The 13,793-nt window shown below is 37.0% G+C and overlaps 1 protein-coding gene across 1 annotated transcript; it reads right to left on the minus strand.

Moving 5' to 3' along the window:
* Positions 1-2,250: 2,250 nt before the first annotated feature.
* Positions 2,251-13,773, minus strand: LOC147514600 (mitochondrial outer membrane protein porin of 36 kDa-like). Its single transcript, XM_086584293.1, has 6 exons — positions 13,638-13,773; positions 13,477-13,541; positions 11,062-11,175; positions 5,978-6,055; positions 3,761-3,972; positions 2,251-2,998 (listed from the first exon to the last, which is right to left on the minus strand). The coding sequence occupies exons 1-6, from the start codon at positions 13,696-13,698 to the stop codon at positions 2,695-2,697; spliced, it is 834 nt and encodes a 277-aa protein (XP_086440419.1). The 5' UTR covers positions 13,699-13,773; the 3' UTR covers positions 2,251-2,694.
* Between the last annotated feature and the right edge of the window lie 20 nt (positions 13,774-13,793).

Genomic DNA, 13,793 nt, shown 5'->3' on the forward strand with positions numbered 1-13,793 from the left:
CTTTCTTCAATCACTCTAGCATCTGAAATCTTCGATTCTTGGATTACCATTACATCACATCAGAAAATCTAGGAAGTTGCTTCACACTCCCTTGAGCCGCTAAATTACATAACCCCCTCGCATTCCATGACCCCCACTTTAATCGTCATTAACAAAGTCTAAGTCCCTGAGCACATCGTTTGACTGCTCATAATTAATACATTCCAAATCGTCTTCGATATCATGTACAGTTGTTTCCTTCTTCCCCAGTTTTGCTTTACCCAATTCATTTAGGATATTGGACACACTGTCTCTACCCATCTTGAAAGTGCATCCCAATCTGTTCGCAATCGGTATTACCGACATATTTACCCATTTTTCCACATCTTCAACATTTTCGCATTTGCATAAACCCTCTAAGAAATTCCCACCCTCATCCTTATTCAAGACCGTAGACTGTTCAGCTTCAAATCCCAGAGGAAACTCTATGGATTGACTTGAAGATTGAGGTTGTATGCATTTGGTAGTGGCCACAAGAACGTTTGAGAATGATGATTCTGTATTCATATCGAAACACAACGCCGGAGTTTCGTTATTGGAGTGAGCATGGGGAATCTGACCTCTTACAGTACTTCCGCGTGACCTAGCGGAGACAGTGGCATGATGAGGACTAGAAGCAAGAGTTGAATGAATGCCCCGTCTCAGTCAGCATGGGTTCGATGTTTTGTAGATTTAGATCCTTGAGAGCATCCCTACTCTCTTCTTTCTATTATCATGTCCTCTACCTTTCCGTTGAGTTTCCAGTGGGTTTATTTCTACGATGCTCATAACTTCTTTTTTTACTCGATACTTTTCTGTGAAATTCTTTCCTTTTGTGTGAGTGTGACACGATAGGCTCCGATGTTGTTTCCCCAGTAACTACATTTGATTCTATATCCCTATTAAAATTATCCATCTGCTCACTATTACGGGCCCAAGGACGTAAGTTTTCTCTAGTTCTGCCCATTACTACTTCAGGACACGTGAAGTGCAATGCATTAGGGCTGCTCATCGAGCTACCTGAGTCGAGTTTTGCTATACTCGAGCTCGACTCGCACATGTAGAAGCTCGACTCGAGCTCGCCTTCGAGTTTAATATTGAAGCTTAAGTTCGACTCGTCTAGTTCTACTAATAGCTCGAGTTCAACTCGGCTCGACTCGTTTTACACTTCGAGCTTGAGCTCAGGTTCGAGCTCGAGTTCAATTATGCTCGTTTGAACTTGAACTCAAGGCTCAAACTCGAAAAAAAATGTATATAAAATATTAAAACTAGTATAAATTATAAATTATAGTTGGGTATAAAATATAAAATGGCGTATAAATTATATACTAAGTATGGGTTAATAAAACGAATAGCTCGTGAGCTACTCGATAAATTATAAATTATAGTTGGGTATAAGATATAAAATGGCGTATAAATTATATACTAAGTATGGGTTAATAAAACGAATAGCTCGCGAGCTACTCGAGCTCGAATAACTCGCTATTTAGAATGAGCTTTAAATTAAGCTCAAGCTCGACTCATACTTTTGTGCGGATGAGTTTGAGTCAAAGCCTTCGACGAGCTGAGCTCGAGTTACTCACAAACAGCTCGACTCAATGACCAGCCCTGAATGTGTCAAAGGAGTTTGACGTGGGAATGTTGGGGGCCTCAACAAGTGCCCTTGGAGTCGACCCATGTAACTGAGCAAGGCTAGCTACATTTGTCCTTGTGAGTGATTATAAAAAATCTCTGTCTTCTTGAATTGAAATTGGGCCTTGGGACCAATTTCTTGTGTTTATAATCTCTAATAAGATTTTGGTTAGTTGTAAGACCACGTCTAAAGACAATCCCAAAAAAACAGTACACCTGAGATTTGAGATTAAATCAATTATCATGAACAAATTCAATATTATACTATAGTCTAGAATCTAATAAGGCAAATCTAAATTTAGGTCTCTTTTAGGTTGAAAAAAATAAATAAAATGGTAATGACGCACTTGGTAAGGGGTAAGGTATTGGAAAAGGCCCAATGTATGTCGTGCTTGGTAGGGGGTGAGGTATTGGAAAAGGTGTATGTCGTGTTTATGGCTAGACCCAGTGTTCTAAAAAACACTAGGTGGTAGTCGGGCTAAGCCTTTTAGGCAGTGTCTAGACGGGCTAGGCGCTAGGTGGTTTTTTTTCCTAATATATATAATAATACACACCTATATTATAAGAAATGAAGAAAATCATTTACCATAACTCAAAAAATAAACACAAACAAAGATATTTATTACAAAAATGCGTAATAGTTAAAGAATATCGACTTCATATAAAAACATATTATTTGTTATAGTGACATATAATTTATATTAGACTTTAGTCTTTTAAACTCGTTCAAATCTTAAGCCTACACGAGCTTTTAATTTTCGACATTTAATCATTCAAAAAAAAAAAATTTTGACTGGACCGCCGATAGGCCGCCTAGCCCGCCTAATTGGTCCGCCTATACCCGCCTAGTCGGTCCACCGATTTTTTAAACGACTTGGGTCTAGGCGAGTCGGTTGGGCACCACCTAGCGCCTAGAGACCGCCTAGGCGGCCGCCTAGACCGATTTTTAGAACAATGGCCAGACCGAAGCTTCATTCCACATCCTTGCTCGTCTTGTCCATCTGAGGCTTGAGGGCAGGCGAGGCTCAAGGATGAAAAGTCCATCTAGATGTTTAGAGTCATTGCCATCCCTAACTTGGGGACCTGCTCCATTGCCATGAGGTTGACTTCACCCGAAATGGTAGAAAAAACTTTTAGGCACCATTGGTGTTGTATAGCAACACCTGCTTCGCAATAGTTTACACGAGCTTTCACCATTGTCTTGCTGTTCAATGCATGTTGAGCACCAAGAGTAACGGTGCCCTCATCGGTCAAAAAGTTGTGAGCATAGTCGGCACCAATGACAGTAGAGGTGAAAGGACTCAGTACATGGCAGAAGGAAGCATTCAGGCTGTCTGCGTTATCTTTCCTGAAGAATTAGCCAATAACAGTATTTCAACAACAACAACAACAACACCAATAATAATAATTATAGGTGCTAGCTAGCTTAGTTGGTAAAACCTTTCGGTAACGATACCGGAGGATTGGGGGTCGAACCCTGCCAGCATTACTGCAGGTGGATGAATTTTCTTCATTGAAGTATAAGATCATTATTTTTCTTTCTTTTTTTCTCTTCAAATTACATACTCACAAGATGACTCAATCACTAAATATCACATCAAGAATGGGAAAACACATAATTCACCAATATTTTATTCTCTAAAATCGTTTCAGCATTATACAGAGGCAAGCTTATGTTGCTCGAGTTGCTACACGTGCCAAATTTCCGATGGCCACAAATTTTGGATTGTGCACAACCAAAGTACCCATTTTGACATGAAATTACAAAACTTGCTATTTAAATTTTCGTAAGAATTTGGGTTATATTGTCAGTTCTGCACTTGATTTTTGGTCTGAAACAAGGGTATTTAGGTTCATTCATCTATTTTCCTACTCCCTTTGGATGAGATGTCATTTCACCCATGTTTGTTTGATGGGGATTAATCACATATTCACATGCACAACACAGGAAGAGAGTAGCATGCTCTAAATTTATTAAATGGAGTTATCAGATGGACACACTAACACAAGAACGCAGTAGCAGACAGCTTACATGTCACTATCACATGCAGATACAGTAGTAAACATAATAATATGGTAATAATACCTTGAAAAAAAAAAAATTACTCACAAAGTCAGGGAAGCAGTTAAATTTTTATAGGATAAGGTCATCCCAGCGCCACACTTGGTGTCCCGAGTCATAAAGTCAAAGGAGACATCAGTTCCAAAGGAAAGAACACGACTTCCCACCATACATGAGACATTAAACCTTGGATGTTTATCTTCATAATAAAACATCCTTGTGCTGATTGCCGCATAGTCGTGCAGCCAGCGGAGTTCAATCTGTATCACAGGAGTCAACAAAAAGGACTTAATTTCAAAGACAAGATTTCAGCTTAATTTGCCTGACATACCTAACCTAAATTGAATTACAAAGAATATTGAGTAGTACAGGTGCGCATCAAACTTCCATGCAATGTAGAATGCATTTAGGTTTTCTCGGTGGTTTTACATTTAACTTCGATGATTTTTCCTGTGATGCCACGTGTCAAAGCTCTTAATGCTTCTTTTTAACCACGGGAAAGAATATGTCTAACGAGATCCATGCAATACATCCACCGCAGGTATAATTATTGTTATCACAAAACCAGTTTAACATATATATCCACTTCTCTGAATAATCCGAATAATCGCTGAAATTACAATGAGAAGCAATCGATTGAATTAAATAAAAGAAGTACAAGTCCATTATAATATTTCTCAAAGTCAGAGTCAGATACTATATGCTTTAATAGAGGAAAACTAAGGCAAGCCCAAGTCCCAGTGATAAGTTTCTTTGGGAAAAGCTATCTTTAAGAGGATGAGATTGTTGACGAGAAAAAGAGAATCAATGAAGTCCCACCTGTTGCTAAACGAGTAAAGAAAGAAGATATATGATTAAGCACTATTGCAGTTCTCCTATGATACTGCTTGTTTATCACAAGGTAGAACAAGAGACTGGAGATGACCGGAATTTAATTATGGAAGAAAATTTCAAAAAAGAAGGGTTTGTGAGAATAAGGGGTTGGTACAGAAGATATCACAGCGTGTACATCAAAATAGGTGTAGGGTCACAGTGACTTTATCTGATACTAGTATCATTCAAAGTAACAGACAGGAAGACCCACTAAACTCACATTTTTGTCCACATCTACACATACTCAAGTTGATGCATATCTCTCAATTCCCAAATCCTTTGTTCTATTCAAAAGTTTCATTCTATTCTGTTCCTTTTCTTCGTTGAATTCTAATCATTCTCTTTACTATCCAATCTTCCTAGTCTGTTTATTTCTAGTTATAGTTTCATTATTTGAAATATCATTGTTCTAACACTCTTTATGCAAAAAAATTCAAAATTGTTTTTTCTGGACCAGGCACATTAGTCTGATGACAATCATTTGCACTAGATATTCTCAGGAGATTGCGTCAGAAAGATAATCATATCCCAGGAAGGAACAACATATGGAGACCACATACTCACCTTGATCTATCACTTCTTGTCCCCCTAATTCCAACAAATCTACCCACATACCAAACCCTAATCTTCTCATACACTAAATCCAACCCCCATACCACTTTTAACCATCAATTCGCCAACATTACCTCTCACAAAACATTATTTATAAAGACCAAATCACCTCCAACAATTTTATACATCCTAGAGAGCATCATACGTACTTTTTCACAATCTCTCTACCTTGGAAACACAGAATGAAAGCAAAAAAATCTCTGGAAGTAATGGATTTACCAACAAACCTTCTAGTTCAATCATAGTCTCACTGCATTCCCTCGCTCATTGGCCGCATCCACACATCCACTGATGAGAATCCTAATGACATTCACATAGGAATCCAACAGAAATGGAACTTAAGGAAACGATTAGATATTGTTGTCCTGGAAGGTAACCACTTTATTCTAGGATTCGAGAAAGAGCAAGACAAACAGAAGATTCTTCGCAATCAACCATGGAAAATACTAGGTTATTTGCTAGTTCTCAAGCCTTTTAGATCAAATCTGGTACCAAGAGATATTGACTAGTACCTCACCGTTTTGGATAAACTTTACTGGTCTCAAACTTGAGCATTAACTGTCAGTTGTTATTGAAAGAATTGCAGCGGCCGCTGGTAGGGTGTTGAAGTATTTCCACCTGATGCCAACGGCTACAAGGCAAGAGTGGTGGTGGCTCTTAATTGAGATCAATGCATGAAAAAGTAACCAACATGTATTTGAACATGCAATACTCAAGTATGTTGGCTCCAATTACAACACAAACAAAACTAAATAGCAGGCTCATAACAACATTACTCACATTGCCACGAGAACGGCTGCAGATTGCGATTGCCTTCATTCCAGGTCCAACTTCATTCAACTTAAGAGTCATAAAAACCTGACAAAACTTGTAAAACTATCAGCCAAATATTCCAATAATCACAAAATTTGAAACACATTTATCTATTACTGACGTTATCTAATGTAATCAAGTGAGGTAATTCCAAATATATTAAGATCATAACTATTTGCAAGTTTGGCAATACAAACCAAAAGCATTTTCCTAACTGGTATAAAACTATTAGTATTGCATTACCGCAAAAAATAAATAAAAAATACTGGGGTACAACCGTACAAGTGAAGAAGGAGGCTCCGTCAATGTTCTCATAGATCCAAATGAGGGCAGATTGAAGGTCACATGTTACTATTCAGTTGTTACCCTTGGATCCACAAGAAACACTTGAAATATCAAGAACAAATAATACAAATTTCTGTAATTTTATTGATATTGATAATTGCATAAAAAATCATTACAATAAGAGTGTGAGTGTCTTTATATATAATAGACACTCACTCACATAAATAACTTACTAGGGACACTTGGCAGTCTATTAATAACTGTATTATAAAAGTAGATAATTCTAACTACTAACAATAACTGCCAGTAACTGAATTCTGCCTGAATTCAGTCTTATCCTACATCAGTCCCCCATCTTTAGAAGAACTCGCCCTCAAGTCAATTGAAAGAAGAATCTCATCATTTCCATGGTAATGGTAGAGGTCTTTGACGTTTAAGCTCTTAGATATGGAGAACTCAGCTGGAAGATCAACAACATATGCATTGTTGTTGATCTTTTTAAGAATAGGAACTGGACCAATCTTCATAGCTTTGAGCTTGTTGTAGGCATAGTACAAAATATTGCGATATCTATTGAGATTTCAGCAAGAGATACATAAATATCACGATATGTTTAGAGATATATAAGACTACAAATATCGGCGATATTTCGACGAAATTATATTTGGGGATATTTTGTTTAGGTAACAATTTTATTTAATATTTACCATTATATTTCAAATAAATATAAATGATATATCGTGATATATCAAGAAATGGCCACAATATCCACGATACTTGCATATGAAACAATGTAAAATATCCCCAAAGAGGGGATATATCCATGATACATATCAAGAAATTGAATATCGATAAATAGCCATATCCCGATATTTTATACTATGGTTGTAGGTACCCATTGAAAATCTTTCTTTTCGTATATGTACCATGACTAAGTCACCTACCTCAAAATTATTCAACCTTCAATGTTTGTCCGCATCAACTTTATACTTTGCATTGGCCTTGTTTAGACTTCCCTTCACTTCTTCATGAAGTTGTACAATCTTTCTCAACCACATGATCAAACACTTTGGCCAAGAACTTTAGGTAAAGGAACCAAATCAACATGTTGCGGTACTGAAGTATAGACAATTTAGAACGGTGACTTGCCTGTAGAGCGGTTACAACATTGTTATAAGTGAGTTCAGCCTGAGTAAGTGCTAAGTTCCATTGCTTTGGTTTCCCTCCTGATACCGACCCTAATTAAATTCCCCAAGGTGACCGTAATAAATCCTTCCCATTGAATCAGAGAAGGGAGTAAGGAAACATAAGGTGAGTAGGCTTGATGAGCACGTGACCAGCAATTGGTAGGAAACCTTGCTAGGTTTCTATATGATCCAGCACTTTCAATCTCAGCTAGAAACTGAACCGTAGGATCAACTCCCTTAGTTCTCTCCTTACTCTTTCACAAACAGCAACAGAAACTCATCTCGTGAAGAGGCGTTAACAAACCCGCACTCTATCTTTCCAATCACTCCATTATATCAATTCCAATACTTCATACCATTCAACATACTCCCTGATCCACCGTATCGCTCACTCCTTTAATCCACTTCCTTTCTAATTATGTTCTTTACTCTACGAACAGAACATGGAGTCCTACCCTTCTCTGCACCAACAGTTCAGTTCTACCATACCGACTTGCACCACACCACTTCATAAATTTCCAAGTCCATCACCCCAAATCCTTTTCCTAATTAATTTTGATTTCTAAACTAAGATATTTTCCATAGTATCAAACGAAAATAGAAACTGGTTTTAGAAGCAGATTTTGGAGTACGGAGGTTGAAATAGACTTAAAGAGCACAAATTGGAGCATTCGAGGCAGAGAATGAAGTTGGAGAAGAACCAACTTGCGGATCCACGGCCTGCAGAATGGCCAATTCTTTTCTTAATCTTGTTTTTAATTCCATGGCTCTTTATCACAAAACCTTTTGCTAGGTTTTAGATGAAACCCCATTAATGAAATTGTTTCTTTTTTATTAGTAAAATTCAATTTGTATTCATAGAAAGATAATAAATGTTACAATGGTCAAGGGTCTAAGTAGCAAAGAGTTACTCAACCACACTCAACCTCCGCCCCAATTAGGCAATTACAAAAGCTCACTCATCTCACTAGCCCATACCAATTACACATGAAATCAACAAGTTTTACACCCATAAACAATTGAGTAGCACATCCCCAATCTAATAGGAGTTCCTAGATTTCCCCTACCAACTCTTGCATCTCCCTTTCCTTTTGTTAAAAAATCCTCATGTTCCTTTCTGTCCATAATATCCATACAATGGCATTTGGAAGACATTTGGCTTTGTTAGAGAGTGGATTTGTGATAATGCTCCTACTCAAGGCCTCCTTGATATTTGATGGTGACACCCAAGCAATATTGAAAGATGCACAAAATAGTACCCAAATTCTGAAAGTTATGGGACATTTGAGAAGGTGGTCCACATCTTCTTCCACCACCTTGTAATATGCACATATGGGGACTATTCAGACCTCTCCGATTCAAATTGTCAATGGTTTGAATCCTACACAAGTAAGCACCCCAACAAATAAAAGCAACTTTACGAGGGTTGTAGTTTTTCTAAATCTGCTTATATGAAAAATTGGGGATCTTTTCATTATCCTCAAGCACCACCGATGAATATTCCTTAATGAAAACTTGGTAAAATGATTTCACTATAGAGTAAAGGAATCATTGTCATCCCACACCTATAGTCTCTTATATGCTTCTCCAAAGCTTCTACCCACTTCATATATTGTGGTTAAAAGATCTTCATATCTTCCAATCATTGAGTTGCCTTTTAAGTGTCACGTTGACATTAGCACATCTTTCTATGTAGTCCGAAATAAGCGGATTTTTTTTATTAGAGGCAAGTATGTAGATTCCACCTTGCCAAAATGTCATCCCAAAAAGAAATGGGTTCTCTGGTAGCAGGAACAAAACTAGTACATTTAGCAAATTTATCCCATCTTTGATTTGTTATCTTCCAAAAACTTTTCTAAGTGTTTTGCAACTCCTAAAGGAACTAGGTAAAGTGAAAAGTAATAGTCCGGAATTATGATGCACGGATACTGCTATTTACCTATTGCATCGGTGTGCGTACGATATTGATATTGGATACTTCTGATACATATTGTTCCATATTCATGAAACAATAGGGGGGGAGGGGGAGTACACACAAACATAGATGGAACAGAAGATATAGAGAAAGATGAAGAGGAATTCGTACCTACTTCGTTGCTAATCAATACTCACACTACCACCTTATGTTAAAATCATATTAAAATGCTATTTTTTTTAATATTTATATTCTCGTATCCCTACTTGTACCCGTATCCTAGATTTTCAAATAACGCCGTATCGTATCCGAACCCGTGTCACTGAATCGGTATCGGTACTCGTGTCTGTGCATCATAGGTTCGGAATATTAGAAAGAGTGGATTTGATCGAAGTCAACATCCCCCCTTTAGAAAGACACTTAGCTTCCCACCCTGCCAAACAAGAAACAACTTTCTCTATCACCTTGCCCCAAATACCTATTGACCTATCGATTTGTTTTAGCTCCAAAGGGCAAACCCAACTATGTAGTAGGAAAAGATTCAACACCATACCCCAACAAATTAGCAATCTCTCCCAAATTTTCCACCACACCCACACCATAGATCTTAGACTTGGACAAGTTAATCTTGAGGCCGGAAATCATCTCATACCAAACAAGTAGGTTCTTTCAAGCATGAGCATTCTCCAACATAGTAGTGCTAGTGAAGAACATAGCTTGGTTATTAATTTGTTGGATTCCCTATAATTACAAGCTTCAACGTTTATGATTTTTACTTCAATCGAAAGTTGAATATATTTTCTTTTCACCATTCATATCATGTATTTTGGTCGTTGAGAAAAATATTTGATTAATCAATGCTTGGTTTTGTATTTCATAATCTTAAACAGCTATTATCTTGTGTTTTTCAATAATTGCATACATATGATGCTCAAGGTTTAAGCATTAAAGTGAATGAAAATAACTCTTTTGGATATTGTCACCTGTGCTTTGTCGATCATATCTTGAGAAAGCAATGATTTCTCTTTCGTATTGATACTCTAAAAAATAGGGAATTAAATAAAAATAATTAATTAAAACAATTGAATTAATGGTGGTGGATTCAAACACCCTAGTATCTCCCTCCAATCGTTTTCAATCAACTTTAAATTGCTTTCTTCGTAATTAGTTAGTATAGAATTCTTAAATCTCGGTTCAATTAGATAAGTAGTATTCTAGAATTTAGTTGCCCAATAGCATTCCCTGTGGGATCAACCTCGTCCTTGCCTCCTGCTACAATAAAACTTGGGCAGTGGCACTTGCGAGTATTTTTAGGGTTAAATTAATTTATTATTTAGGTTACTTTAATTGTCTATCATCCACAAATTAATGGAAAGCTTGTAATCACAACTTAATCGTATACTTGTAATATAACCAAAAGAGATTACATTACTACTTGAGCAGTTAGCCAGCTAATTAAACAAGACCAAAACCACCCTCTAAACCCTTAATATAGTTATACCACCGTGGAAGAGCTACTGAGAAAGGCCACAGACAATGTCCTCCATTGTACTTTGCATATTATTTGGACACAAATCCATGCAACTTGAAACAGTCACCCATGATGCTTACATCAAACCCATTCACCTACAAAAAAATTATGGCCCTAAAATAATATAACTTACCCTGGAGTACTGGTCGACTTTGATATCAGGAATGAATTGGCCCTCAGCCATTTGCATGTTCAAGCCAGCAAAAAAATCACGGCCTACTCTTGTTACAGAAGTAGTGTTAACGGACTGCAGGGTGTAATGCACAAAAAAATCAGAAGGAAACAAAGGAACAATAATAAGTCTCACGAAATACCAGAATCGTATCATATAACAAGCATACAAGATACACACTGCATTAAATTATTAATCAGCTTGATGAAATCAGTTCTAGTGACGCATAATGGTTTATCCTGTAACAAAAATGATTTATAGCATAAAACGTGTACGATGACCTACTGTCGATAATCTTCCCAGTTAACCCACCTCATTGAGGTTCTAGCAAAAACATGGTGCTAAGCACCGAAAGATTGTTACTCAAAAACAGAATATTTAGGAGGCCTTGTGAATCTCAATGTGAGAGACACATGGTATTGCATTATTATACTTTTACATATTCAAAATAGGGACATAAGTATATAAGCATATTATTACTACATATTCAAATTTTCAAATATCAGATTTGCTAACACTCCCCCTCAAGCAGAGCAAGGACATCAACCATGCCTAGCTTGGACAAATCATTAGATAACATCTAGTGTTATATTGGTGGCACATTTTACAAAAAGAAGCTTACGAACCATCTCATGACGATGAAGCTAAATCTAAGCAGTTAAAATCGGTATGTGGAAGTAATCAGTCGAGGAGCGATACGGGTGATTAATCGCCGATTTAATCGGTTTTATATTATTATATATAATATACAATTATACCTTCAAAATATAGAAGAAAAAAAAACACTAAGTCCACAATATAGCACACAAATATGGCAAATATGTAATTAAGAAACAGCAAACGGTCAAAACATAAAATCTGGAGACTAAAAGACAAAGATTAAGCACGTGTGAACCCATTTCCCTTTTTTTTTCGATAAACAACCCATTTCCATTTTTCGTTTTTCGATAACTTACGCACTACTCCTTGTTTGTGCTGGAGCTGACTTTGTCCATGGCTGAAGTTCTAGAGGAGTGTAGGATGCAACTTTTTACCTCGCACGCAACCCTTCATCAACTAGTCGTCTCCAACAAAGTGTACAGCTAATCAGGTATACCGTTCGTCCTGTTCTAATAATTCGTGAAGCATATTAGTCTTTCACCCAAATCAGCCCCTCAATTCGATCATACCCCCAAAGTTTTATGCTTTCACTTCCAAGCTCCATCAGGTTAGCCCAAGCCCGATGGGCTAAAACCCGACTTTTGTTAGTCTTGGGCTAACATTTCAGATCCGTGGTCCGGACTTGGTCTTGTAAAATCAAAGCCCGACTCGGTTTTGGGTTGGGCTCGGGTTAGAATATCAAATAACCGAAAAATTCGAGCCCGTGTGCATATATATATACGTATATCTTCCATTCCTTCTATTCTTGTCAAAAATAAGATTGAGAACATCCATTTTAAGAAAGAATAATGGAATCAAGTTAGTTTCCCATTCAAATAATCAAATCCCTTTGATTATGTTAGAAGATTGCAATTTCGGTGTGATTTACCTCCTAATTTTAAAAAAAAATCCGAGAAGTGAAAGCATGCTTACTGTTGGAGTATTTCAAATTTTCAGAACCCGATTAAATTTGAAATACTCCGACAGTAAGCATGCACTTCTGAAATACTGCAACAGTAAGCTTCATATACGCAATTAATTGCCGATTAATCAGCAATTTAATCCGATATTAACTGCTTAGAGCTCAATATGTTCATGAAGCTCATGCTATACTGTACTAGCCGCCGCACTGCTAATATCTGACTTTTTGTCACAACACAACAATATCAGTAAAGATGCCAGAACTGAAGAAACAATTGATCGTTTCTTGTTGCGCCAGGCTAAGAGATTACAACCTACCATGTTGCAGTAACTTGATGTAGGATATTTGTTTGTAAAAGAACCATGTCAACTCGCAAACTGCCCATGATTTGCACACAATAACCCGCAACCTAAGTTACATTGACACGGATGCGTGTGTCTGTATTGACATGGATACAAAGTGTTTGACACAGCGAAATATAAAAAATTGGGGTATATCGCAATAATCACATACAATATGTGTCCACGCCGGACACGTATCCAACAAAGATTATTTCTGAAATATGGTGTGTCCATGTGGAATAGCCCACAATGAAAACAATCCTTTCAGACGACAGAGCACTCTAAAAGAAAGTGCACGTAGTGGCTTAGAACACCAATTGCCTAAACGATAACAAATAGATAATAATAAAAGTGGCGCATTAGGGAGTTTGTAACTATTTTAAAAGATTATTTTCTCAGTCTTTTAGAGTACAGAAGAAATCCTAGTTAAAAAAAAAAAAAAAAAAAACAGAGGATGAGGAGGTAATAACTTACCCCAGAGGAATCCTCTGTAGAAAGGGAGACATTATATCCATTCCGGTAATCCTTGTATAGAAGATCTACACATAATAATAATAAAAAAGAAAAACATAAAAAAAAAAAAAAAAAAAAAAACAACAACAAGTATTGGAAGAAGAGAATTGGGAAAAAGAGACCTCTGGTTTTCTTGCCAATATCACTGAACAGACTTGGTCCTTTCACCCAAGCAACAACCATTGTAAACCCTGCAAAAAAAAAAAAACACGAGTGAGGCGAAAGAGAAGGGGTAACTGGGGGCCTGCCTTGAGAAGAGTTTTGGGCCAATGGTCCAA

This window comes from Coptis chinensis, chromosome 2, assembly GCF_015680905.1.
Source record: "Coptis chinensis isolate HL-2020 chromosome 2, ASM1568090v1, whole genome shotgun sequence".
Classification (NCBI taxonomy): Eukaryota; Viridiplantae; Streptophyta; class Magnoliopsida; order Ranunculales; family Ranunculaceae; genus Coptis; species Coptis chinensis.

Bases quoted from the DNA above. Each gene is read 5' to 3' on its own strand.
- LOC147514600 (XM_086584293.1), bottom strand. From the start codon at position 13,698: ATGGTTGTTGCTTGGGTGAAAGGACCAAGTCTGTTCAGTGATATTGGC. The intron at 3,973-5,977 runs GTGAGTAATGTT...CCTGTGATACAG, and splicing joins GCAGCCGTTCTCGTGGCAAT to ATTGAACTCCGCTGGCTGCA. The intron at 2,999-3,760 runs GTGAGTAATTTT...CTAATTCTTCAG, and splicing joins TTAACTGCTTCCCTGACTTT to GAAAGATAACGCAGACAGCC.